The 26,167-nt window shown below is 51.2% G+C and overlaps 1 protein-coding gene across 5 annotated transcripts in view; it reads left to right on the forward strand.

Annotated features, from left to right (window-relative positions):
• Positions 1-26,167, forward strand: part of LOC119964301 (netrin-G1-like) — a 728,862-nt gene that overhangs the window by 588,207 nt on the left and 114,488 nt on the right. For all 5 annotated transcript variants that reach the window (XM_038793578.1, XM_038793577.1, XM_038793581.1 and 2 more), the window contains exon 2: positions 16,488-17,391. In XM_038793578.1, the coding sequence (XP_038649506.1) occupies positions 17,149-17,391 (243 nt within the window). In that variant the 5' untranslated portion in view covers positions 16,488-17,148. The remainder of the gene's footprint in view (positions 1-16,487; positions 17,392-26,167) is intronic.

The following is a 26,167-nucleotide window of genomic DNA, read 5'->3' on the forward strand; positions in this document are numbered from 1 at the left end:
ACACAGCCCCCCCCCCCCACACAGCCCCCCCCACACAGCCCCCCCCACACGGCATCCCCCCCCACACAGCCCCCCCCCCACACAGCCCCCCACACACAGCAAACACCCCCACACAGCCCCCACACAGCAACCCCCCCCCCCACACAGCCACCCCCACACAGCCCCCCCCACACAGCCCTCCCCACACAGCCCCCCCGCACAGCCCCCCCCCCACACAGCCCCCCCCCACACAGCCCCCCCCACACAGCAACCCCCCCACACAGCCCCCCCCCACACAGCCCCACACAGCAACCCCCCCCTACACCCCTCCCTATCTCTGTAACCTCCCCCAGCCCCTACACCCCCTCCCTATCACTGTAACCCCCTCCAGCCCCTACAGCCCTCCCTATCACTGTAACCTCCTCCAGACCTACACCCCCTCCCTATCTCTGTAACCTCCTCCAGCCCCTAAACCCCTCCCTATCTCTGTAACCTCCTCCATCACCTACACCCCTCCCTATCTCTGTACCTCCTCCATCCCCTACCACCCCTCCCTATCTATGTAACCTCCTCCAGCCCCTACACCCCTCCCTATCTCTGTAACCCCCTCCAGCCCCTACAGCCCTCCCTATCTCTGTAACCTCCTCCAGACCTACACCCCCTCCCTATCTCTGTAACCTCCTCCATCACCTACACCCCCTCCCTATCACTGTAACCTCCTCCAGATCCTACACCCCTCCCTATCTCTGTAACCTCCCCCAGACCCTACTTCCCTCCCTATCTCTGTAACCTCCTCCAGCCCCTACACCCCTCCCTATCTCTGTAACCTCCTCCATCCCCTACACCCCTCCCTATCTCTGTACCTCCTCCATCCCCTACACCCCTCCCTATCTATGTAACCTCCTCCAGCCCCTACACCCCTACCTATCTCTGTAACCTCATCCAGCCTCTACACCCCCTCCCTATCTCTGTAACCTCCTCCAGCCCCAACCCCCTCTCTACCTCTGTAACCTCCTCCAGCCCCTACACCCCTCTGTAACCTCCTCCAGTCCCTACACCCCCTCCCTTTCTCTGTAAACCTCCTCCAGTGTCTACATCCCTCCCTATCTCTGTAACCTCCTCCAGTGTCTACATCCCTCCCTATCTCTGTAACCTCCTCCAGTCCCTACACCCCCTCCCTATCTCTGTAACCTCCTCCAGCCCCTACATCCCCTCCCTATGTTTCTGTAAGAACAGAGAAGATGGTAAAGGGGGGGGGGGGGGGGGGGTGGCATTGTTATTCAAGGAAAGTATTGCGGCGGCAGAAAGGACGTTTGAGGACTCGTCTACTGAGGTAATATGGGCCGAGGTTAGGAACAGGAGAGGAAAGGTCACCCTGTTGGGAGTTGTCTATGGACCTCCGAATAGTTCCAGAGATGTAGAGGAAAGGATTGCAAAGATGATTCTCGACAGGAGCGAGAGTAACAGGGTAGTTGTTATGGGGGACTTTAAGTTTCCAAATATTGACTGGAAAAACTAGAGTTCGAGTACTATGGGCGTGATTCTCCGCTGCCCACGACGGGTCGGAGAATAGCGGGAGTGCCTTCCCGACATTTTTCCCCGACCTCCCGCAATTCTGCCCCCCCCCCCCCCTCCCACGGCCGCCCCCGACACGAATCGCTGCTCGCCGTTTTTTACGGCGGACAGCGATTCTCCCCAGGCCGATGGGCCGAGTTCCCAGGCCTTTACAGCCGTTTTCACGAACGCAAACACACCTGCTCTCACCGTTCGTGAAAACGGCCGCAAAGTGCCGTCCCGGACAACCATGGCACCGATTGGCACAGCCGCACCACGGCCGTGCCAGGGGTGGCATGGGCCTGCGATCGGTGGACCAATTCACCGGCACCGCATTCACCAGCCAATTCACCGGCACCGCATTCACCAGCCAATTCACCGGCACCGCATTCACCAGCCAATTCACCGGCACCGCATTCACCAGCCAATTCACCGGCACCGCGTTCACCAGCCAATTCACCGGCACCGCATTCACCAGCCAATTCACCGGCACCGCATTCACCAGCCAATTCACCGGCACCGCATTCACCAGCCAATTCACCTGGCACCGCATTCACCAGCCAATTCACCGGCACTGCATTCACCAGCCAATTCACCGGCACCGCATTCACCAGCCAATTCACCGGCACCGCATTCACCAGCCAATTCACCGGCACCGCATTCACCAGCCAATCACCGGCACCGCATTCACCAGCCAATTCACCGGCACCGCATTCACCAGCCAATTCACCGGCACTGCATTCACCAGCCAATTCACCGGCACCGCATTCACCAGCCAATTGCCCTGCACCGCATTCACCAGCCAATTCACCGGCACCGCATTCACCAGCCAATTCACCGGCACCGCATTCACCAGCCAATTCACCGGCACTGCATTCACCAGCCAATTCACCGGCACCGCATTCACCAGCCAATTCACCGGCACCGCATTCACCAGCCAATTCACCGGCACCGCATTCACCAGCCAATTACCGGCACCGCATTCACCAGCCAATTCACCGGCACCGCATTCACCAGCCAATTGACCGGCACCGCATTCACCAGCCAATTGCCCTGCACCGCATTCACCAGCCAATTGACCGGCACCGCATTCACCAGCCAATTCACCGGCACCGCATTCACCAGCCAATTCACCGGCACTGCATTCACCAGCCAATTCACCGGCACCGCACTCGCAAGCCCCCCGCGAACAAGGTCAAGCAGAAGTTAAACCCCACTCAGCTCCCAGGTATGGCACCGAGACAACCAGCCCCACAATTCATGGATGCCGGCCTTGGGAGGCTCCGAGAGGCAGTCGAAGCCAGAAGGGATGTCCTGCTACCACCCGGTCCTGGTGAATCAGCCTCGGGGTGGCCTGTGCCGCCTGGGAGGATGTGGCAGAGGCCGTCAGCTCGGGTAGCGTGACCAGCAGACCCGCTACCCTGTGCACAAGACATTCAATGACCTACACCAGGCCACATGGGTGACTTGGCATCGGACCCACCAACCCCCAAGGTGATGGCACCGCCCCCGCCCAGCACTGTGCTGTGCCCTGGGCCACACATGCTGCCCTGCTGTCTCCCCTCCCCACCAACTTCTCCACCACCCCCCTCCGGCCCCCGCACCCCACCCGTAGTGAACCACGCGTGTGACTTATGATGGCCTCTCTGTGTCCCCGCAGGGAAAGCTGTCCCACAACCATTGGGAGAGGGGCTCAGATGGACATCGGGTGGCTGGATATCCGAATCCTGACCACCTTCGAAGAATGGGCCCTGGAGGTTATGGGGGTGGCTGAGGACAGAATGATCCTCAACGTGAATCCCGGCGTACGGCGCAGAGATGGGGATCCACCGGCCCCACCCAGATGGATTGTCAAATGTGAGTTGTTGATGCCGTACTGAATGACCCATCCCTCCCACTGACCACACATCCATTCTCCCACAGGACCTCCAGCCGACGGCGCCGGCCCATCCGGGGTGGCCCGTTACATTCTGGCCAGTTGAAATAAATGGTGCGGAGTCTGCACAGCCTCCCCGTGTGTGCGTGGGTTTCCTCCGGGTGCTCTGGTTTCCTCCACAGTCCAAAGATGTGCAGGTTGGGTGGATTGGCCACGATAAATTGCCCTTAGTGGCCAAAATTGCCCTTAGTGTTGGGTGGGGTTACTGGGTTATGGGGATAGGGTGGAGGTGTTAACCTTGGGTAGGGTGCTCTTTCCAAGAGCCGGTGCAGACTCGATGGGCCGAATGGCCTCCTTCTGCACTGTAAATTCTATGATCTATGTATGCTGAGGTTTCTCTTGCTCTGCTGCCCTCGAATTGCTACAACTTCATCTTGCAGCTCTATAACTAAAGGTTGCTGAACCTTAAGCAAAGCTCCCCTGGTCCATCTTAGAACTGCTCTGTCATCGGTGATCAGATACGAATGAGGATATCCCGTTGCAGATCATTGGCCCATTTCAACCAACCGTTTCCCTTCGGATCTTCCATCCTGACTGTCATCTTTTTGTAATGGTTGTAGCCTTCTTATCTTGTCACAATACCTCCACTGCCTCCTTCTTTTGATTTTGATTTATTTGCTCCAATGGAATTTACGGCAAGATTGTTCTAAGTTGTCTGATTGAAAGTTTTGACAGGTTGCACACTTGTCAATCATGACTTAAATATCTTGATTAATATCCGGCCAGTATACTGTCTCCCTTTGACATTTTTCTCTGCCTAAGTGCCCTTCATGAATCTTTTTCAGAATCATTGATTGTAACGATTTTGAATGACTATTCTATTTTGCCTCAGCAAAAACGCATTGGCTGCACTTATCTCTGCTCTGTAATTACAGTAGTTGGCGAGGATCCTTACAGCCAACTCTGTGTGAGATATTTTATTATCTTCTGTTAGATTTCATCTTTAGTGGTTTCATCTCTCATTAGTTTTGATTTCTCATCTGACACTGGAAGGGGATCTGTCACAAAATTCACTTGTTGTTGTACATCCACATCCAAATGTTGGTCTTCTTGCATGTCCGTAGCACGAGATAAAGCATCCGCTAAAACGACATGTTTACCTGGCGTGTAGATTAGATCTAAATCATGGGCTGGAGTCTCCACAGCCCCTTGCTGAAATTGCATTTGGCGCGGGGGGGGGGGATGGTGTGGGGGGAGGGGGCTGGTCCGGCGATTCGCCGGCACCCGGGAATGGGGGCCATTGTTAGAGGCTTGCCCCAGCGATCTTCCGCTCCCGACCGGCCAAGTTCCCAATGACGTGGAACTAACCTGGCATTGCCAGTCGGGATGTTGGCGTGACAGCTGTGGACTCAGTCCACGACGGCCCTGGTGTGGGGCGGGGGGGGGGGGGGGGGGTGGGGGGGGATCGAACGCCCGGGGGGGGGCACTCATAGGTCGCTGGGCGTTAGATCCGCGCGGTCCGATGTTCGGGCGCGCGGCAGATCGGGGGGCGAGGGGGGAGGGGGGGTGTCTAATTTTTCTGTCTGCCTCCGAGGTTGGAGTCCGCCATGGAGCTCGGCGCGGCCGCCGTCGTGCGCGTGCACAGACTCAAAACCGGAAGTGCTGAGGGCCCACAGCCGCAGAGAAAGCTGTGTGAATTAATCCGGGTCCCTGCCAGCCCCCTGCAGGGCTTTGACTTAGCTGTACTTTTTTCCAGGAATTTCCAGAGTAAAACTCCAGTGTTTTTACACCGGCGTGTTGTGGGAGAATATCTTTGTAATTTCATTATCACGCACTGTGTCCTGGGTGAGACCTCATTTAGATTCTTTTGTACACTCGGTACCAGTGGCTTATGGACAGTTTCCATTCAGAATGTCAGTGGGCTGTACAGATAGTCAGAGATTTGTTTAATCCATTTATTAAGCCCAAGCATTCTTTTTCTATTTGAGCATATCGCCGCTCTGTGTCAGTTATTGACCTTGAGGCAGTGATGGTTGGAAGCCAATTCTCGTCATTGTCTTGTTGCAATAACACCACCTCCCAACCCATCTTTCGACGCATCTGTCAATATCTTTGTTTGCTTCATGAGATCACAAATGTTGTAGTCAATGCTTCTTTATGATATTTGCCATTCATGTTCATGTCTGTCCGACCACTGAAATATAGTGAGCAGGATTGTCCGCCGGCCGGATGCTCCGTGTTGCCGGCAGCCCGGGGGGGGGGGGTTTCCCGACGGCGTGGGGCTGCCCCACAATGGGAAACCCCATTGACCAGCCGATGGAACAGAGCATCCGGCCGGTGGAACGGAGAATCCGGCTGGCAGGGCAAACCAGAAATGTGGCGCGACGGGGCAGAGAACCAGCCCAGTGTCCTTTATTGACTCTCTCAGGCACGTTGTTTTTACTGAAACGTGAGGAATAAACTTCCCTCCAAAGTTTATCATGCCAAGCATCCCGAGGACTCCTTTGTTGTCACTTGGACGTGGCACATTCCAAACTGCCTTGATTTCTTTCTTGGTCAGCTTGTGCACCTTTGACAGAAAGTTCGTCTCCTAAGAGTGTCATTTTCTTTCGACACCAAACTGACATTTGGCTTTATTCAGTTTCAATCCATACTTTTTGATGCCTCTCAGCACTTTGACAAGCCTTTCGTCGCGCTCTTCTCTTGTTGACCCCCACACAATAATGTTGTCAACGTTTACTCTAACCGTCGCCTGGAACGCCTTCTGCGACGTGTTCCATTGCCCGATGGAAAATTTCAGATACTGAGATAATTCCAAATGGCGTTCTGAGAAAACAGTATCGCCCAGATGGAGTGTTGAAGGTCCACAGCTTTGTGTTCACTTCATCTAACTTGAGTTGCCAAAAACCCTCTGATTCCTCGCATTTGCTTCATCGCTCCTGACATCTCGCATCTGATCTCTTCGGAATAGGATCCTGCTCTCTTTTAATGTTTATGTCGAGATTGTTCGGATCCACATAGATACGTAGGTCATTGTTACGTTTCTTCACACAAACCATGGAGTTCACACAATCAGTTGGTTCTTCGATGCACCTTATTACTTCCAGTTTCATCATTCTCTCCAGTTTATTCTTAAGTTGTTCCTTCAGTGGACCTGGTACACGTTTTGGAGCATGTATAACTGTCATGCATTGTCTTTTAACTGTATGTGATAGGTGAATGTTAACACTCGGAATCCTTGAAAAATTTCAGGAAATTCTTTCAGGATTGCATCCGTTGAGGTTTGTTGCGTGGTAATGTTACAGTCTGCAGTGTAGACGCTTTTCAGCAGCTCGAGTGCTTCACATGCTTCCACTCCCAATAAAGATTCACGCTCAGCGTCTACGATTGAAAATTTTACTGATTGCACTTTGTTCTTACACAGACTTCCAGTTCACAGATTCTCAGTGTGTTAATTCTATTTCTATTCTAATCTTTCAATGATGTTGTGGTATTTAAAACGTGTGGCTTAATCTGTAGTTCTTGTAAATCAGCCTCTGATAAACTGATTAAATTGACTTCTGCTCCCATCTCAAGTTTGACATTTATGAAAGTTCCATTTGATCATTAAAGTGAACTCCAGTTATCTATTTGGACACTTACTGCATTGCTGTTTCTGAAAATTTGCTTATACGCTTGTTTAACTTGCATCCTGTCACAATGTGTATTTTCACTAGATATCAAGGGCTGGATTGTTCGTTTTGGAGACTAAGTCCCCACGCCATCCTGAAAACTCTGGTCTTATACAGCAGGAAAACTGGCGTCCAAAGGCCACCGATTCACCGCATTGCTGGGGCCTAGCAGGCAGCTGCCATGGAACTCACAGCTCCAGCTGCCGATATGGACCCCCCAAAATTCCCGGGTCAGAGGCCACAACTGCGCAGGGCGGCGGCCTCCAGCGGCCACGCTCCAGGCGGACTCAGCCTGCAGACCTGGACCGGCAAAACAGCGATCCGCATTGGCTGCTCGCCGGCCCCGGGCAACACGCCTCGAATGAAACCCCACTGCCCTCCATTCAGCCCGCCCCCGACTGTGGCAGCCCCGGACTGAATCTGCAGCCGCCTTGCAAGGTTCCCGAACGGCAGGATCATATTACAACACACCGTCGGGAAGTCGGCCGGTTAGGGGACAGAGAATAGTGGGGCGGGGCCTCAGTCTATGGCCTGAGGCAGTGGATACTCCCTGAGTACGCTGCTTTTCTGGGGTGTAGAGAATAGCAGAACCGACATTGCTCCCGATTTCGTGTTGGGAAAACGGATTCTCTGCCCCGTCGCCGATCGTGGTTTTGGTGTTGGGGTGCGGAGAATCCAGCCCCATGTATGTGTCTGTGAGAAAAGTGCCTTCAAGATTTATTTCATCAATCATGCTGACTTTGGTATTTCCGATTTTTCTTTAGGAAAAACAATGGACGGGATTCTCCGGTCACCAACGACAAAATCGCTTCAATGATCAGCCCAGGAATCAACATTTCTGACAAAATTAGGGGCGGTGCCGTTTTTGTGATGCTCCGCCCCCTCCAAAGCGACGCTCTAGGAGTGCACCACGCGGCGTATCGACAGCCTCAGGACGTTGCCTGAGGCCTTCGCCCCCCCCCCCCCCCCGCCCCCCTCGCTGCTCCGCGACCAGCCAGCAGAGTTCCCGTTGCCGTCGGTCGCGTGTGCCATTATTTGTCGGGAAGTCGCACTCAGCCTAGCGCCGCCACAGTCGGGGGAAGAGCCGATCCGTGGGCACGGGGACTTTAGCAGGGGCCGGGGCACTGTTGCCCGGTGGCTGTTTTGCGCTGAATTTTGGGTCATAAAATGCCACTGTTCCCACAACAGTGCCAGGGCACAGTCTGAAAATCGGAGAATCCAGCCCATTGTTTGGCAAAGTGATTTTTGCCTTTACACCTGGAACAGACTTTACCAAATGTTGGACATTGCCTTTGCAAATGTTGGCTGTCGCACCTTTTGCATAAAACGGAGGTTTTGTGTACTTGCTTAAAATGACCACTGCTGCTGGGAACAGGTGTCCCCTTCGTGTGTGTCACAACACTAATGGCGTCAGCTGTCTCTCCAAGCTTCACGCCAAATTCTTTCAGGTTTAGAGTGTTAATCGGCTGGGCAGCGAGCTCGCTGGCATGGTCAAGCTTAATAGCATCAGCGAACTGAAGGTGGTTTTCCCTTAACGGCCTCTCCCATATCTTGTCGTCACAAATCCTGAACACAATTTGATCGCAGATCATCAACGCTTTCAATGTCGAAAAATTACGTGATTGCTGATTTGGCACACTGGGCTAAATCGCTGGCTTTTAAAGCAGACCAAGGCAGGCCAGCAGCACAGTTCAATTCCCGTACCAGCCTCCCCGAACAGGCGCCGGAATGTGTCGACTAGGGGCTTTTCACAGTAACTTCGTTAAAGCCTACTCGTGACAATAAGCAATTTTCATTTCATTTTCATTTTCAATTGCAAATTGGTCAAAAGCTATCAAACAATTCACCTGCCTTCTGGGTGTTTATGCGTAAAATATAACGTTCCAATGTCTCATTTTTCTTCGATGTGCAATGCCGATCAAATTGCTTACTTTATCTAAGTTTTGTTTTATCAAAAACAAACGTATTAAATATTTTGATCACTTGGGGGTCTGTTACGTGAGCAGCAACACTATGTACCTCTCATCAGGCTTATACTGCAGACAAGGGCTGCTATGTAGAGTGTGAATTGCTGCTTTAAAACGTGCCAATTCTCATCTACATTACCAGTGACTCGAAGCTGTTGAGGTGCCTTCAGATCTTCCACCCTGGACTGCACAGCCTCACAGTGCATTGAGTGTGAGTTGCTAATAGTTCACAAGGTTATTAGAAGATTTTTTATTTTTTCTGGTCAGCAGTTACCTTTAGCTGTTCGGATCTTCAAAGAATCTTATTTTCTTGTTAGATCTTAATGCCTGGTACCATGTTACGTTCTGGTGCTTGGCTGGTTGGAATAAATGCACTGTAGAATATCTAGTTCTTCTACTAGCTGAAGTTTTATTATTTAATAATTGCGTGATGAAGGTAACTATAAGAATATTATCAAAAACTACTAACTTTAATAAATGAACTCTGAGCTACTACACATTGTGACTATCCACTACGAAGAATCTCTATCAACTCACTGAGGTAACAGTGTCACGTGATGGCCCTCTGCTGCCACCTGCTGGTCCAAGGTCTTGTCTTTCACCAAATCAATAACTGCTTATGGTATCATCACAGCCCCCTCCCTGCCTCCCATGCAACCATCGATATGTCACTGCTGTCACCCCCACACTCCACCACTGCAGAGACACACCGCGGTGAGCAGCAGTAGTGGACAGGCCTCTGGGGCACAATCTGGTGAGCACCACACAGTTGTTTATGCCCATCAGTTGGAGGCAGGAACCCCTCCGGGGCCAGACAGCAGTTGGAGGTCTGCTGGATGCCAGGTCCCAATTGGGTCCCAGTCAGATCCTGAGCCTCTGGACCTGGTTTACCCGGAGCTGATGGAGACGACAGGGAGTGGCCGTGAAATTCGGAGGGGGATGTCAGCGACACTCCAGCAGATCCACAGCCAATTGGAGGAGTTCCAGAGGCCACAGGCACAGGAGATTGTGTGGGCAATGGGTGGCACCAAAGCCAACACTGCGAGGGTGGCAGTGAAGAGCCTGGTGCACGACGTCAGCAGCATTAGGACGGGTGGCTAAGGCGTGGCTCAGTTAGCGATGGCCTTGGCTGAGGACCTTGGCAGCATGTCCCAGTCACTGGGGGACGTGACCCAATACCAGGCTGACCTTGGGGAGGCGCTGTGGAGCTTGTCCCAGTCACTGGGGGACGTGACCCAATACCGGGCTGACCTTGGGGAGGCGCTGTGGAGTTTGTCCTTGTCACTGATTACCATTGCCGAGGGCGTCGACACGATGGTGCGGATCATGGGGAGCCGCCAGGGTTGGCAGAGCCCGATGATGCAGGGTCAGCCGGGACTCGAACCAGCTGCCCCTCCATTCTGAGGTGAACACCAGGGCCCTATGGGCACTGATCGGGAGGAGAGGGTGCTGTTTGCCAACCCAAACCCATCTTATGAAGTGACAACGCTGGCCACGCGCTCCTCCACGTTCCACCCGTCTGACGATGCTATGTTTCACAGTCAGCAGCCCAGACAGGGCAGCACGGCGGGGCATGTGGCAAAGACAAGTGAGCCGGGGACCCTAGCCCCAGATCCCCCAGAGGATGCCCACCAGGGGCATTGAAGGCCATGGGACGGAGTAAGCAGCTGGCTGCCTCACTCTACCTCAAATGTGCATCCTGGGGACACACCTAGACGCAGTTGTAAAGTTGGGTAAGCCAGGCACATCCAGGATCATGGGAGAACCGGGGGTGGGGGGGGAGCATGAGAACATAAGAACTAGGAGCAGGAGTCGGCCATCTGGCCCCTCGAGCCTGCTCCGCCATTCAATTAGATCATGGCTGATCTTTTGTGGACTCAGCTCCACTTTCCGGCCCGAACACCATAACCCTTAATCCCTTTATTCTACAAAAAACTATCTATCTTTATCTTAAAAACATTTAATGAAGGAGCCTCAGCTGCTTCACTGGGCAAGGAATTCCATAGATTCACAACCCTTTGGGTGAAGGAGTTCCTCCTAAACTCAGTCCGAAATCTACTTCCCCTTATTTTGAGGCTATGCCCCCTAGTTCTGCTGTCACCCGCCAGTGGAAACAACCTGCCCGCATCTATCCTATCTATTCCCTTCATAATTTTATATGTTTCTATAAGAATCCCCCTCATCCTTCTAAATTTCAACGAGTACAGTCCCAGTCTACTCAACCTCTCCTCGTAATCCAACCCCCTCAGGGCCTGGTTTAGCACACTGGGCTAAATCGCTGGCTTTGAAAGCAGACCAAGCAGGCCAGCAGCACGGTTCGATTCCCGTACCCTCCCCGAGCAGGCGTCGGAATGTGGCGACTAGGGGCTTTTCACAGTAACTTCATTGAAGCCTACTCGTGACAATAAGCGATTTTCATTTTCATTTTGTTTCAACTCTGGGATTAACCCAGTGAATCTCCTCTGCACACCCTCCAGCGCCAGTACATCCTTTCCCAGGTAAGGAGACCAAAACTGAACACAATGGGTGGGATTCTCCCGGCCCTGGCCGGATCGGAGAATCCCCGTGACTGGGCCAAGGCGCCCCGACGCTGGCATCTGCGGAGAATCATCGCCATTGAGCCGGCGTGTTTGACGCGGCGCTGGTCCGCCAGTTCTCAGCCCGGGATGCTCGCAGACGGCGGGAACTCTGCACTCTGCATGCAAGGGTTGGGTGGCGGCGTGTGCGGTGGGGTGGGGTGGGAGGGGGGTGGGGGGGGGGAGAGGGGGGCTCCACCCTGGGGGAGGGGGGCCTCCGATGCGGCTTGGCCCGTGATCGGGGCCCACCAATCAGCCGTCTGGCCTCTCTGTCCCCGGCCTTAATAGCGATGCGTGGATCCCCCGGCGCCCAGTTCGCACCGGGAGCGGCAGCTGGAGCAGTGTGAACCGCTCCAGCGCAGTGCTGGCCCCCTGTAGGGGCCAGAATTACTCCTGGCAGTGGTCCGTTCGCGACGGCGTTTACAACGGCGTGGGCACTCTCTCGCGGGATGGAAGAATCCCACTCAATACTCCAGGTGTGGCCTCACTAACACCTTATACAATTGCAACATAACCTCCCTAGTCTTAAACTCCATCCCTCTAGCAATGAAGGACAAAATTCCATTTGCCTTCTTAATCACCTGTTGCACCTGTAACCAACTGTTTGCGACTCATGCACTAGCACACCCAGGTCTCTCTGCACAGCGGCATGCTTTAATATTTTATCATTTAAATAATAATCCCGTTTGCTGTTATTCCTACCAAAATGGATAACCTCACATTTGTCAACATTGTATTCCATCTGCCAGACCCGAGCCCATTCACTTAACCTATCCAAATCCCGCTGCAGACTTCCAGTATCCTCTGCACTTTTTGTTTTACCACTCATCTTAGTGTCGTCTGCAAACTTGGACACATTGCCCTTGGTCCCCAACTCCAAATCATCTATGTAAATTGTGAACAAATGTGGGCCCAACATTGATCCCTGAGGGACACCACTAGCTACTGATTGCCAACCAGAAAAACACCCATTAATTCCCACTCTTTGCTTTCTATTAATCAACCAATCCTCTATCCATGCTACTACTTTACCCTTAATGCCATGCATCTTTATCTTATGCAGCAGCCTTTTGTGTGGCACCTTGTCAATAGTTTTCTGGAAATCCAGATATACCACATCCATTGGCTCCCCGTTATCTACTGCACTGGTAATGTCCTCAAAAAATTCCACTAAATTAGTTAGGCACGACCTGCCCTTTATGAACCCATGCTGCTTCTGCCCAATGGGACGATTTCTATCCAGATGCCTCGCTATTTCTTCCTTGATGATAGATTCCAGCATCTTCCCTACTACCGAAGTTAAGCTCATTGGCCTATAATTTCCCGCTTTCTGCCTACCTCCTTTTTCAAACAGTGGTGTCACGTTTGCTAATTTCCAATCCACCGTGACCACCCCAGAGTCTAGTGAATTTTGGTAAATTATCCCTAGTGCATTTGCAATTTCCCTAGCCAATTTGGGGCAGCACGGTAGCATTGTGGATAGCACAATCGCTTCACAGCTCCAGGGTCCCAGGTTCGATTCCGGCTTGGGTCACTGTCTGTGTGGAGTCTGCACATCCTCCCCGTGTGTGTATGGGTTTCCTCCGGGTGCTCCGGTTTCCTCCCACAGTCCAAAGATGTGCAGGTTAGGTGGATTAGCCATGATAAATTGCCCTTAGTGTCCAAGATTGCCCTTAGTGTTGGGTGGGGCTACTGGGTTATGGGGATAGGGTGGAGGTGTGAACCCTGGGTAGGGTACTCTTTCCAGGAGCCGGTGCAGACTCGATGGGCTGAATGGCCTCCTTCTGCACTGTAAATTCTATGTAATCTATGTAATCTCCTTTAGCACTCTGGGATGCATTCCATCAGGGCCAGGAGACTTGTCTACCTTTAGCCCCATTAGCTTGCCCATCACTACCTCCTTAGTGATAACAATCCTCTCAAGGTCCTCACCTGCCATAGCCTCATTTCTATCAGTCAATGGTATGATATTTGTGCCTTGGGGTGGCACGGTAGCACAGTGGATAGCACAGTTGCTTCACAGCTACAGTGTCCCAGGTTCGATCCCCGGCTTGGGTCACTGTCTGCGCGGAGTCTGCCCGTTCTCCCCGTGTCTGCGTGGATTTCCTCCGAGTGCTCCGATTTCCTCCCACAGTCCAAAGATGTGCAGGTTAGGTGGGTTGGCTGTGATAAATCGCCCTTAGGTTAGGTGGGGTTACTGGTTTATGGGGTAGGGTGGAGGTGTGGACTTTATTGGGGTGCTCTTTCCAAGGGCCAGTGCAGACTTGATGGGCCTAAAGGCCTCCTTCTGCACTGTAAATACTATGATGAAATGGAGAGAGTGAGTTTGTGTTGGGGATTGGGGAGGGTGAGTGTGCGATGGAGAATGGAGAGGGTGAGTGTGTGTTGGGGATTGGGGAGGGTGAGTGTGTGTTGGAGAGGGTGAGTATGTGTTTGGGATTGGAGAGGGTGAGTGTGTGTTGGGGATTTGAGAGGGTGAGTGTGTGTTGGGGATTGGAGAGGGTGAGTGTGTGTTGGGGATTGAAGAGGGTGAGTGTGTGTTGGGGATTGGAGAGGGTGAGTGTGTGTTGGGGATTGGAGAGGGTGAGTGTGTGTTGGGGATTGGAGAGGGTGAGTGTGTGTTGGGGATTGGAGAGAGTGAGTGTGTGTTGGGGATTGGAGAGGGTGAGTGTGTGTTGGGGGAATGGAGAGGGTGAATGTGTGTTGGGGATTGGAGAGAGTGAGTGTGTGTTGGAGATTGGAGAGGGTGAGTGTGTGTTGGGGGAATGGAGAGGGTGAATGTGTGTTGGGGATTGGAGAGGGTGAGTGTGTGTTGGAGAGGGTGAGTGTGTGTTGGAGATTGGAGAGGGTGAGTGTGTGTCGGAGAGGGTGAGTGTGTGTTGGAGAGGGTGAGTGTGTGTTGGGAGAATGGAGAGGGTGAGTGTGTGTTGGGGGAATGGAGAGGGTGAGTGTGTGTTGGGGGAATGGAGAGGGTGAGTGTGTGTTGGGAATTGGAGAGGGTGAGTGTGTGTTGGAGAGGGTGAGTGTGTGTTGGAGAGGGTGAGTGTGTGTTGGAGAGGGTGAGTGTGTGTTGGGGATTGGAGAGGGTGAGTGTGTGTTGGAGATTGGAGAGGGTGAGTGTGTGTTGGAGAGGGTGAGTGTGTGTTGGAGAGGGTGAGTGTGTGTTGGAGAGGGTGAGTGTGTGTTGGGGATTGGAGAGGGTGAGTGTGTGTTGGAGAGGGTGAGTGTGTGTTGGAGAGGGTGAGTGTGTGTTGGGGATTGGAGAGGGTGAGTGTGTGTTGGGGATTGGAGAGGGTGAGTGTGTGTTGGGGATTGGAGAGGGTGAGTGTGTGTTGGAGAGGGTGAGTGTGTGTTGGAGAGGGTGAGTGTGTGTTGGAGAGGGTGAGTGTGTGTTGGAGAGGGTGAGTGTGTGATGGGGATTGGGGAGGGTGAGTGTGTGTTGGGGATTGGAGAGGGTGAGTGTGTGTTGGGGATTGGAGAGGGTGAGTGTGTGTTGGGGATTGGAGAGGGTGAGTGTATGTTGGAGAGGGTGAGTGTGTGTTGGGGGATTGGAGAGGGTGAGTGTGTGTTGGGATTGGAGAGGGTGAGTGTGTGTTGGAGAGGGTGAGTGTGTGTTGGGAGGTTGGAGAGGGTGAGTGTGTGTTGGAGAGGGTGAGTGTGTGTTGGAGAGGGTGAGTGTGTGTTGGGGATTGGAGAGTGTGAGTGTGTGTTGGGGATTGGAGAGGGTGAGTGTGTGTTGGAGAGGGTGAGTGTGTGTTGGAGAGGGTGAGTGTGCATTGGAGAGGGTGAGTGTGTGTTGGAGAGGATGTGTGTTTGTTGGGAATTGGAGAGGGTGAGTGTGTTGGGAGGTTGGAGAGGGTGAGTGTGTGTTGGAGAGGGTGAGTGTGTGTTGGAGAGGGTGAGTGTGCGTTGGAGAGGGTGAGTGTGTGTTGGAGAGGGTGAGTGTGTGTTGGAGAGGGTGAGTGTGTGTTGGAGATTGGAGAGGGTGAGTGTGTGTTGGAGAGGGTGAGTGTGTGTTGGAGAGGGTGAGTGTGTGTTGGGGGATTGGAGAGGGTGAGTGTGTGTTGGGGATTGGAGAGGGTGAGTGTGTGTTGGGGATTGGAGAGGGTGAGTGTGTGTTGGAGAGGGTGAGTGTGTGTTGGAGATTGGAGAGGGTGAGTGTGTGTTGGAGAGGGTGAGTGTGTGTTGGAGAGGGTGAGTGTGTGTTGGAGATTGGAGAGGGTGAGTGTGTGTTGGGGATTGGAGAGGGTGAGTGTGTGTTGGAGATTGGAGAGGGTGAGTGTGTGTTGGAGATTGGAGAGGGGGAGCCTGGTTTGGGGGATTGTGCAGCAGAGTCACATTGAGCTCCAGAAGGTGTGTGTCGATGGTGATGCTCGGTCTGATGGGGAACAGCATTCTGGGGGAGGATGTGAGACATTCGGAGACTATTTCTGTTCACCGTGTAGCAGTTTAGAAAATCCCGTAGTATTTATTACAGAAATGGTTTATAAATATCTCTGTGTTATTCTGTATCTGTCACTACCCAGAGTATCACCTTGTGTTGTAAAACAGACTGTGGGTTGAGTCACCAAACTCTGAGTTTGTGTTTGACGGAGAGACACATTTCTATAAGATTGAGAATTACTGTTTGTATTTTCAGTTTGAGCTGCTGAGTTTGGGGAGATAGTGGATTGAGGAGAATAGTTTTTCTCTCGTTTGGGATCTTTACATGTCTCCTTTATTCCGATTGGCTGCTGAGTTCCTAATTGGGTCTTCGTTTCCCTGTAACCTTGCAGCTGATTGGACGGAGGGACTGAGGGTCAGGTTCGAAGGTCAGGAGCAACAACTATTCCCAAATCCATTGATTTACTTTCTCTCCTGACAGGGAACTGATGCCGGAAGGAAGAGAAAATCGATGGAAAACCAACTCTGACCAGGAGGTCATCATCTCATTGGCTCCCAATGCTGACTGATTAGCCAATCAGAACGTCTGCCTGCTGTAGCCAGGGGCTGGAAATCCCAAATCCGGGAACATCCCCAACAACACTGGGAAACAGCTGGAATTCCCAACACCGGAAACATCCCCAACAACACTGGGAAAACAGCTGGAATTCCCAACACCTGGTACATCCCCACCAACACTGGGAAAACAGCTGGAATTCCCAACACCGGGAACATCCCCACCAACACTGGGAAAACAGCTGGAATTCCCAACACCGGGAACATCCCCACCAACACTGGGAAAACAGCTGGAATTCCCAACACCGGGAACATCCCCACCAACACTGGGAAAACAGCTGGAATTCCCAACACCGGGAACATCCCCACCAACACTGGGAAAACAGCTGGAATTCCCAAAACCCGGAACATCCCCAACACCGGGAACATCCCCACCAACACTGGGAAAACAGCTGGAATACCTGGAACACTTTAAGCAATACTGAGATTCTTCGTGCCTGAGTGAGAATCCAGTCGGAGTGGAGATTCCTGAATTACCCCCAGACGGATTGGGATCCTCCCTCTCTGAGAAATATCCAATCAAAGTGATGAGCTTGTTCAGCGTGCTGCCTCTTCAGGCCCTTTGGACGACCCTGTCTCTTGCTGCCCAGCATTTCCCATCCTGGGGTCACTATGATCTGTGTAAGACTCAGGTTCACTGGGATCAGGGGCTCAGTTGGGATTATATGGCTTGCCAGCCTGAGGCTGCTCTGCTCACCAGATTCCTGAAGATCAGGCTAGATCCCTCCAACAGTACGTGTGGAGAAATCCCCGAGATGTACTGCACACTGGTGAGTAAAAACCTTTCTGAATCACTCTCTGTTCTGGAATGGACACTCACTGAATGGCTTTTATTCACATGAATTCCCTTCAAACCCCCACACTTGATTATTATTCACACAGTATCTGGAACTGTGTATCTGACTGTTCAATATCTCCAGTGGGGAATGTGTCCAATTGTGTATCTGACAGTGTCCAATATCTCCAGTGGGGAATGTGTCCAATTGTGTATCTGACTGTCCAATATCTCCAATGGGGAATGTGTCCAATTGTGTATCTGACTGTCCAACATCTCCAGTGGGGAATGTGTCCAATTGTGTATCTGACTGTCCAACATCTCATAGAATTTACAGTGCAGAAGGAGGCCATTCAGCCCATCGAGTCTGCACCGGCTCTTGGAAAGAGCACCCTACCCAAGGTCAACAACGCCACCCTATCCCCATAACCCAGTAACCCCACCCAACGATAAGGGTAATTTTGGACTCTAAGGGCAATTTATCATGGCCAATCCACCCAACCTGCACATCTTTGGACTGTGGGATGAAACCGGAGCACCCGGAGGAAACCCACGCACACATGGGGAGGATGTGCAGACTCCGCACAGACAGTGACCCAAGCCGGAATCGAACCTGGGACCCTGGAGCTGTGAAGCGATTGTGCTATCCACAATGCTATCGTGCTGCCCTGTGGGGAATGTGTCCAATTGTGTATCTGACTGTCCAACATCTCCAGTGGGGAATATCCAATCTCCAGTGGGGAATATCCAATATCTCTACTGGGGAATGTCCAATATTTCCAGTGGGATTGTAGGTTTGTTTGCAGACTCCGATGTTTATAATGTTCAGTCTCTGTGGAGCTGCTGGGAGATGTTTCATTGAACAAAGTTCTAATTTCGCACAAAAAGCACCACATGGGATCCAAATCAAATGGGAAGGGGGAGAATAGAAAAACAATAGTGATAGGAGACTCAATGGTTAGGGGAATAGATAGGAGATTCTGTGGTTGCGAGCGAGACTTCCGGAAGGTATGCTGCCTCCCGGGTGCCAGGGCCAGGGATGTCTCGGATCGAGTCTACAGGATTCTTAAGGGGGAGGGAGAGCAACCAGAAGTCGTGGTGCACATTGGTACCAACGACACAGCTAAGAAAAGGGATGGGAATCTAAAAAGTGATTTTAGAGAGTTAGGTTGGAAGCTAAAGAGCAGGACGAGCCGAGTGGTGATCTCAGGATTGCTACCGGTGGCACGTGCAAGTGAGGCAAGGAACGGAGAGCGAGTGCTGCTGAACATGTGGCTACAGGGCTGGTGCAGGAGGGAAGGCTTCAGATATGTGGATCATTGGGATATCTTCTGGGGAAGGTGGGACCTGTACATGAAGGATGGATTGCACCTAAACTGGAGGGGCACCAATATCCTGGGTGGGAGGTTTGCTGGAGCTCTTCGGGAGGGTTTAAACTAGTTTGGCAGGGGGATGGGAACCAGAGCTATGGATCAGAGGATAGGGTAGCTGTTGAACAGGCAGAAATAGTATGCAGCAGTCTGTGAGGAAGGATAGACAGTTGATAGGGCAGAGTTGCACTCAGTGGAATGGGTTAAAGTGTGTCTTTCAATGCAAGGAGTGTCAGGAATAAGGGAGATGAACATCGAGCATGGATCAGTACTTGGAACTACGATGTTGTGGCCATTACGGAGACATGGATTTAACTGGGGCAGGAATGGTTGTTAGATGTTCTGAGGTTTAGATGTTTTCAGAAGAATAGGGAGGGAGGTAAAAGAGGAGGGGGAGTGGCACTGTTAATTAGGGAGTGTACCACAGCTGCAGAAAAGGAGGTAGCTGAGGAGGGTTTGTCTCCTGAGTCAGTATGGGTGGGAGTCAGAAACAAGAAAGGAGCAGTCACTTTATTGGGAGTTTTCTATAGACCCCCCAATAGCAGCAGAGAGATAGAGGAACAGATTGGGCAGCAGATCTTGGAAAGGTGCAGAAGTAACAGAGTTGTTGTCGTGGGTGACTTCAACTTCCCTAATATTGACTGGAACCTCCTTAGTGCAAATGGTTTGGATGGAGCAGATTTTGTCAGGTGTTTACAGGAAGGATTCCTGACTCAATATGTAGATAGGCCGACTAGGGGGGAGGCCATATTGGACTTGGTGCTCGGCAACGAACCAGGCCGAGTGTCAGATATCTCGGTGGAACAGCATTTCAGTGACAGTGACCACAACTCCTTGACCTTTACCATCGTCATGGAGAGGGACAGGAACAGACATTACGGGAAGGTATTTAATTGGGGGAGGGGAAATTATACTGCTATTAGACAGGAGCTGAGGAGCATAAAGTGGGAACAATTGTTCTTGGGGAAATGCACAACAGTAATGTGGGGGTTGTTTAAGGAGCACTTGCTGCGAGTGCTGAATTGTTTTGTCCCACTGAGACGAGGAAGGAATGGTAAGGTGAAGAAGCCTTGGATGATAAGAGAAGTGGAGCTTCTAGTCAAGAGGAAGAAGGAAGCTTACGGAAGGTTGAGGAAGCAAGGATCTGACTCAGCTCTAGAGGGTTACAAGGTAGCCAGGAAGGAACTAAAAAATAGACTTAGGAGAGCTAGAAGGGGGCATGAAAAAGCCCTGGCAGGAAGGATTAGTGATAGGGTACAGAGGAGATTTACCAGGATGCTGCCTGGACTGGAGGGCATGTCTTATGAAGAAAGGTTGAGGGAGCTAGGGCTTTTCTCACTGGAGCGAAGAAGGCAGAGAGGTGACTTGATAGATGTGTACAAGGTGATTAGAGGCATGGATAAGCGTTCTACACTTATGTGAGAAATAAAAGGATGATCAGAGTGAGAGTAGGGCTGATCAGGGATAGTGGAGGGAACTTGTGCCAAGAGTCTGAGGAGATAGGGGAGGCCCGAAATGAATATTTTGCTTCAGTATTCACTTTTTGCTCATGAGAACAGCGTGAACCAGGTTAATAGACTCGAACAGGTTGATATTAAGAAGGAAGATGTGCTGGAGATTTTGAAAAGTATCAGGATAGATAAGTCCCCTGGGCCTGACGGGATATACCCAAGGTAACTACGGGAAGGAGGGAGGAGATTGCTGTGACATTGGCGATGATCTTTGTGTCCTCACTCTCCACTGGAGTAGTACCAGATGATTGGAGGGAGGCAAATGTTGTTCCCCTGTTCAAGAAAGGGAATAGGGAAATCCCTGGGAATTACAGACTCATCAGTCTTACGTCTGTGGTGAGCAAAATACTGGAAAGGATTCTGAGAGATAGGATTTATGATTATTTAGAAAAACATAGTTTGATTAAAGATAGTCAGCATGGCTTTGTGAGGGGCAGGTCGTGCCTCACAGGCCTCATAAGAACATAAGAACTAGGAGCAGGAGTAGGCCATCTGGCCCCTCGAGCCTGCTCCGCCATTCAATGAGATCATGGCTGATCTTTTGTGGACTCAGCTCCACTTTCCGGCTCGAACACCATAACCCTTAATCCCTTTATTCTTCAAAAAACGATCTATCTTTACCTTGAAAACAAGCCTCATTGAATTCTTTGAGGATGTGACGAGACACATTGATGAAGGTCGGGCAGTGGATGTGGCGTATATGGATTTCAGTAAGGCATTTGATAAGGTTCCCCATGATAGGCTCATTCAGAAAGTTAGGAGGCATGGGATACAGGGAAATTTGGCTGTCTGGATACAGAATTGGCTGGCTGAAAGTAGACAGCGGGTGGTAGTGGATGGAAAGTATTCCGCCTGGAGGTCGGTGACCAGTGGTATCCCGCAGGGATCTGTTCTGGGGCCTCTGCTCTTTGTGGTTTCTATAAATGATTTGGATGAGGAAGTGGAAGGGTGGGTTAGTAAGTTTGCCAATGACATGAAGGTTGGGGTAGTTGTAGATAGTGTCGAGGGCTGTTGCAGGTTACCGCAGGACATTGACAGAATGCAGAGCTGGGCTGAGAAGTGGGAGATGGAGTTCAACCTTGATAAGTGTGAAGTGATTCATTTTGGAAGGTCAAATTTGAATGCTGAATACAGGGTTAAAGGCAGGATTCTTGGAAATGTGGAGGAACAGGGGGATCTTGGGGTTCATGTACATAGATCCCTCAGCCACCCAAGTTGATAGGGTAGTTAAGAAGGCATAATGTTGTGTTGGCTTTCATTATCGGGGGGATTGAGTTTAAGATCCGTGAGGTTTTGCTGCAGCTTTATAAAACCCTAGTTGGACCACACTTGGAATATTGTGGCCAGTTCTGGTCGCCTCATTATAGGAAGGATGTGGATACTTTGGAGAGGGTACAGAGGAGATTTACCAGGATGCTGCCTGGACTGGAGGGCATGTCTTATGAAGAAAGGTTGAGGGAGTTAGGGCTTTTCTCACTGGAGCGAAGAAGGCAGAGAGGTGACTTGATAGAGGTGTACAAGGTGATTAGAGGCATGGATAGAGTGGATAGCCAGAGACTTTTCCCCAGGGTGGAAATGGCTGTCACGAGGGGACATAATTTTAAGGTGATTGGAGGAAGGTATAGGGGAGATGTCAGAGGTAGGTTCCTTACACAGAGAGCGGTGGGTGTGTGGGATGCACTGCCAGCAGAGGTGGTGGAGTCAGAGTCATTCGGGACATTTAAGCGACTCTTAGACAGGCACATGGACAGCAGTAAATTGAAGGGGTGTAGGTTAGGTTGATCTTAGATTAGGATAAATGGTCGGCACAACATCGTGGGCCGAAGGGCCTGTACTGAGCTGTACTGTTCTATGTTCTATGTCACCTTGTCTGAAAATCTGCTGCGATCGCATTCTGATAGGAAGTGTCCTGCAATGAAATTGTTGGAATATAAATTCCGGTCTGTCTGGAGATGTGAATTATCCTCTCCTCATGTTAATCATCTCCTCAGGATAACTGGTTCCTACATCATTGCTCGGGGAATACTCCTGATTAATAATCAGCCATATGTTTTACCAATAATTAAAAATGTAGAATTTATTGGAAAACACGTAGTTTATGCGAGGAAATTATTCCCTCGGCCGATTAATGAACCGTTCTAAAACAACCGCTGTCTTTGCGGTAAATCGGAGCGCTGGTTTCTATCCCCCTGTTGGAGATGTGTCTGATACACTGACTGGGTCAGTCAGAGCAGATTAGGTGTCACTCTGTCACCTTCCCAGCTCAGGGTGAATTCAGCGGGTACGTAGTCATCGAGGAGACAGATCAGCCACTTTGTACACAGCAAGATCCCACAGACAGCACTGTGATAATAACCAGGTAATCTGAGTCTAGTCACCTTGGCTAAGAGATAAATATTAGCTTCCTGCTACCGCTTAGTCAGTCAGTGCCTGAAACTAGTGCCTTTATCTGCTACTTTTTAATATGCATCTGTTTCTTTTACACATTTGCTCGCTCTCTCATTCCCAATCTGTTGCGTCTCCTGTTCTCTGAGTGTGAGTTCAGTGTGAGTGGGGGAGTGGGCCGGAAAGTGTTGAGGGTGAGAATGTATTCAGACTGTGACTGTAACATTGGTACAATGAACCCAGTTTCTGCACATTGCTGGGGTGATAGCCCCCACGGGCTGTGGGTGATGCTGGGGTGATACCCCCCACGGGCTGTGGGTGATGCTGGGGTGATAGCCCCCACGGGCTGTGGGTGATGCTGGGGTGATAGCCCCCACGGGCTGTGGGTGATGCTGGGGTGATAGCCCCCACGGGCTGTGGGTGATGCTGGGGTGATAGCCCCCACGGGCTGTGGGTGATGCTGGGGTGATAGCCCCCACGGGCTGTGGTGCGGGAGGGTTGGTGTTACACCAGCCTCGAATCCAGAGAACAGGACTTCAAATCCCACCGTGAGGTTTGAAACTGGGCTGAGGGAGAGACGGCAGATTCTGCTGTTCGACCAGTCACATGGCTCATTTCCCTCTTACAACCTTCTGTGGGCACACAAGACTTTTCAGGAGAAATGCTGAATTCGCTCTCCAGCGTTGGCAGCAATTCAAAGATCAGGTTATCGCCCTGTCTCATTCTCCCCTCCCAATAAATACACGGACAGCACATTCACACACACACCCACACACACCCACACACACTCACTCACACTCACTCACACTCACTCACACACATTCACACACACTCACACTCACTCACACACTCACACACACTCACACACACACACTCACACTCACTCACACACATTCACACACACACACTCACACTCACTCACACACACTCACACTCACTCACACACTCACACACTCACATTCACACACACTCACCCACACACACTCACACACACTCACTCACACTCACACACATTCACTCACATTCACACACACTCACACTCACACACACTCACCCACACACACTCACTCACACTCACCCACACACACTCACACACACTCACACACATTCACACACACTCACACACTCACACACACTCACACACATTCACACACACTCACACTCACACTCACTCACACACTCACACACACTCACATTCACACACACTCACACTCACACACACTCACCCACGCACACTCACACACACTCACACACACTCACTCACACTCACACACATTCACACACACTCACACTCACTCACACACTCACACTCACACACACTCACCCACACACACTCACACACACTCACTCACACACATTCACACACACTCATACTCACTCACGCACTCACACACACTCGCACACTCACATTCACACACACTCACACACACTCACCCACACACACTGACACACACTCACTCACACTCACTCACACTCACACACATTCACACACACTCACACTCACACACTCACCCACACACACTCACCCACACACACTCTCACACACTCACTCTCACACACTCACACACATTCACACACATTCACACACACTCACACTCACTCACACACTCTCACACACTCACACACTCACACTCACACACACTCACATACACTCACACACTCACACACACTCACTCACCCACACAAACACACCCATACCCACACACACTCACCCACCCACACACACTCACCCACACTCACACACACTCAAACACACTCACACTCACCCACACACACTCACCCACACTCACTCACCCACACACACCTACACTCACACACATACATTCACACACACACACACACTCACACACACACACCCAAACACACACACCCACCCACACACACCCACACACACTCACTCACAAACACTCAAACACACACACACACTCACACACACTCACCCAAACACACTCATGCACACATTCACTCTCAAACACACACACACTCACACACACTCACTCAAACACACACTCACACACACTCACTCAAACACACTCACATGCACACACACACTGACACACACACACTAACTCAAACACACTCACACACACACACTCATATGCTCTGTCACACGCACATACCCACACACACACTCACTCACTCTCTCACTCTCACACAGAAACAAACTCATAAGCACTGTCACACTCACTCACACTCACTCTCACTCACTCACTCACTCACACACACACACTCACACACTCACTCGAACACATTCACTCACACACACTCACACACTTACACATACACACTCACACATACACACTCATATGCACTGTCACACAGTCACCCACACACTCACTCAACACACTTACTCACAAGAGAACACACACTCACACACACTCACTCGAACACATTCACTCACACACACATATACACACTCATATGCACTGTCACACACAGTCACCCACACACTCACTCAACTCACAATTACTCACAAATGCACAATCACCCACACTCACCCACACTTACACACACATTCACCCACTCGTGCACACACTCACATGCTCATCCACTTACCCACTCGCACACACACATTAGTTAGACTCACCCACTCAAACACTCACTCAAATTACACACTCACTCAACTCACACTCACAAACATTCACTCACACTCACCCACTCAGGCACACACTCAGCCACACAAACACAAACCCACATTCACACACACTCCCGCACACAGACATACACAATTACACACTCGCTCACCTGCCCACACACAATCACATACACACAATCACCCATTTACCCACTCACACTCACCCACATTCATTCACCCACACTCACTCACCCACATTCACACACACTCCCGCACACAGACATACACAATTACACACTCGCTCACCTGCCCACACACAATCACATACACACAATCACCCATTTACCCACTCACACTCACCCACATTCATTCACCCACATTCACTCACCCACATTCACTCACCAACTCACATTCACCCACACTCACTCACCCGCACTCACTCACTCACTCATGCTAACTCATCACACACCCTCACTCACCCATGCACACCCACATTCTCTCACAGACATACAAAATTACACACTCGCACACTTCCCCACACACAATCACATACACTCACACACAATCACCCATTTACCCACTCACACACACATACACTGACACACATTAGCTCACACCCACCCACGCACACACACTGTCAAACGCACTCACCCACTCACTTTCGCAATCACTCAGTCGCACTCACACTCACTCACCCACACTCACTCACCCACTCACACTCACCCACTCACATTCACCCACACTCACTCACCCATATTAATTCACCCACACTCACTCACCCCACTCACACTCACCCACACTCACTCACCACACTCACTCACCCACTCACACTCACCACACTCACTCACCCACTCACACTCACCCACACTCACTCACCCACACTCACTCACACCACACTCACTCACCCACACTCACTCACCCACACTCACT

The sequence above is a fragment of the Scyliorhinus canicula genome, chromosome 4 (genome assembly GCF_902713615.1).
Source record: "Scyliorhinus canicula chromosome 4, sScyCan1.1, whole genome shotgun sequence".
NCBI classification, from domain to species: Eukaryota; Metazoa; Chordata; class Chondrichthyes; order Carcharhiniformes; family Scyliorhinidae; genus Scyliorhinus; species Scyliorhinus canicula.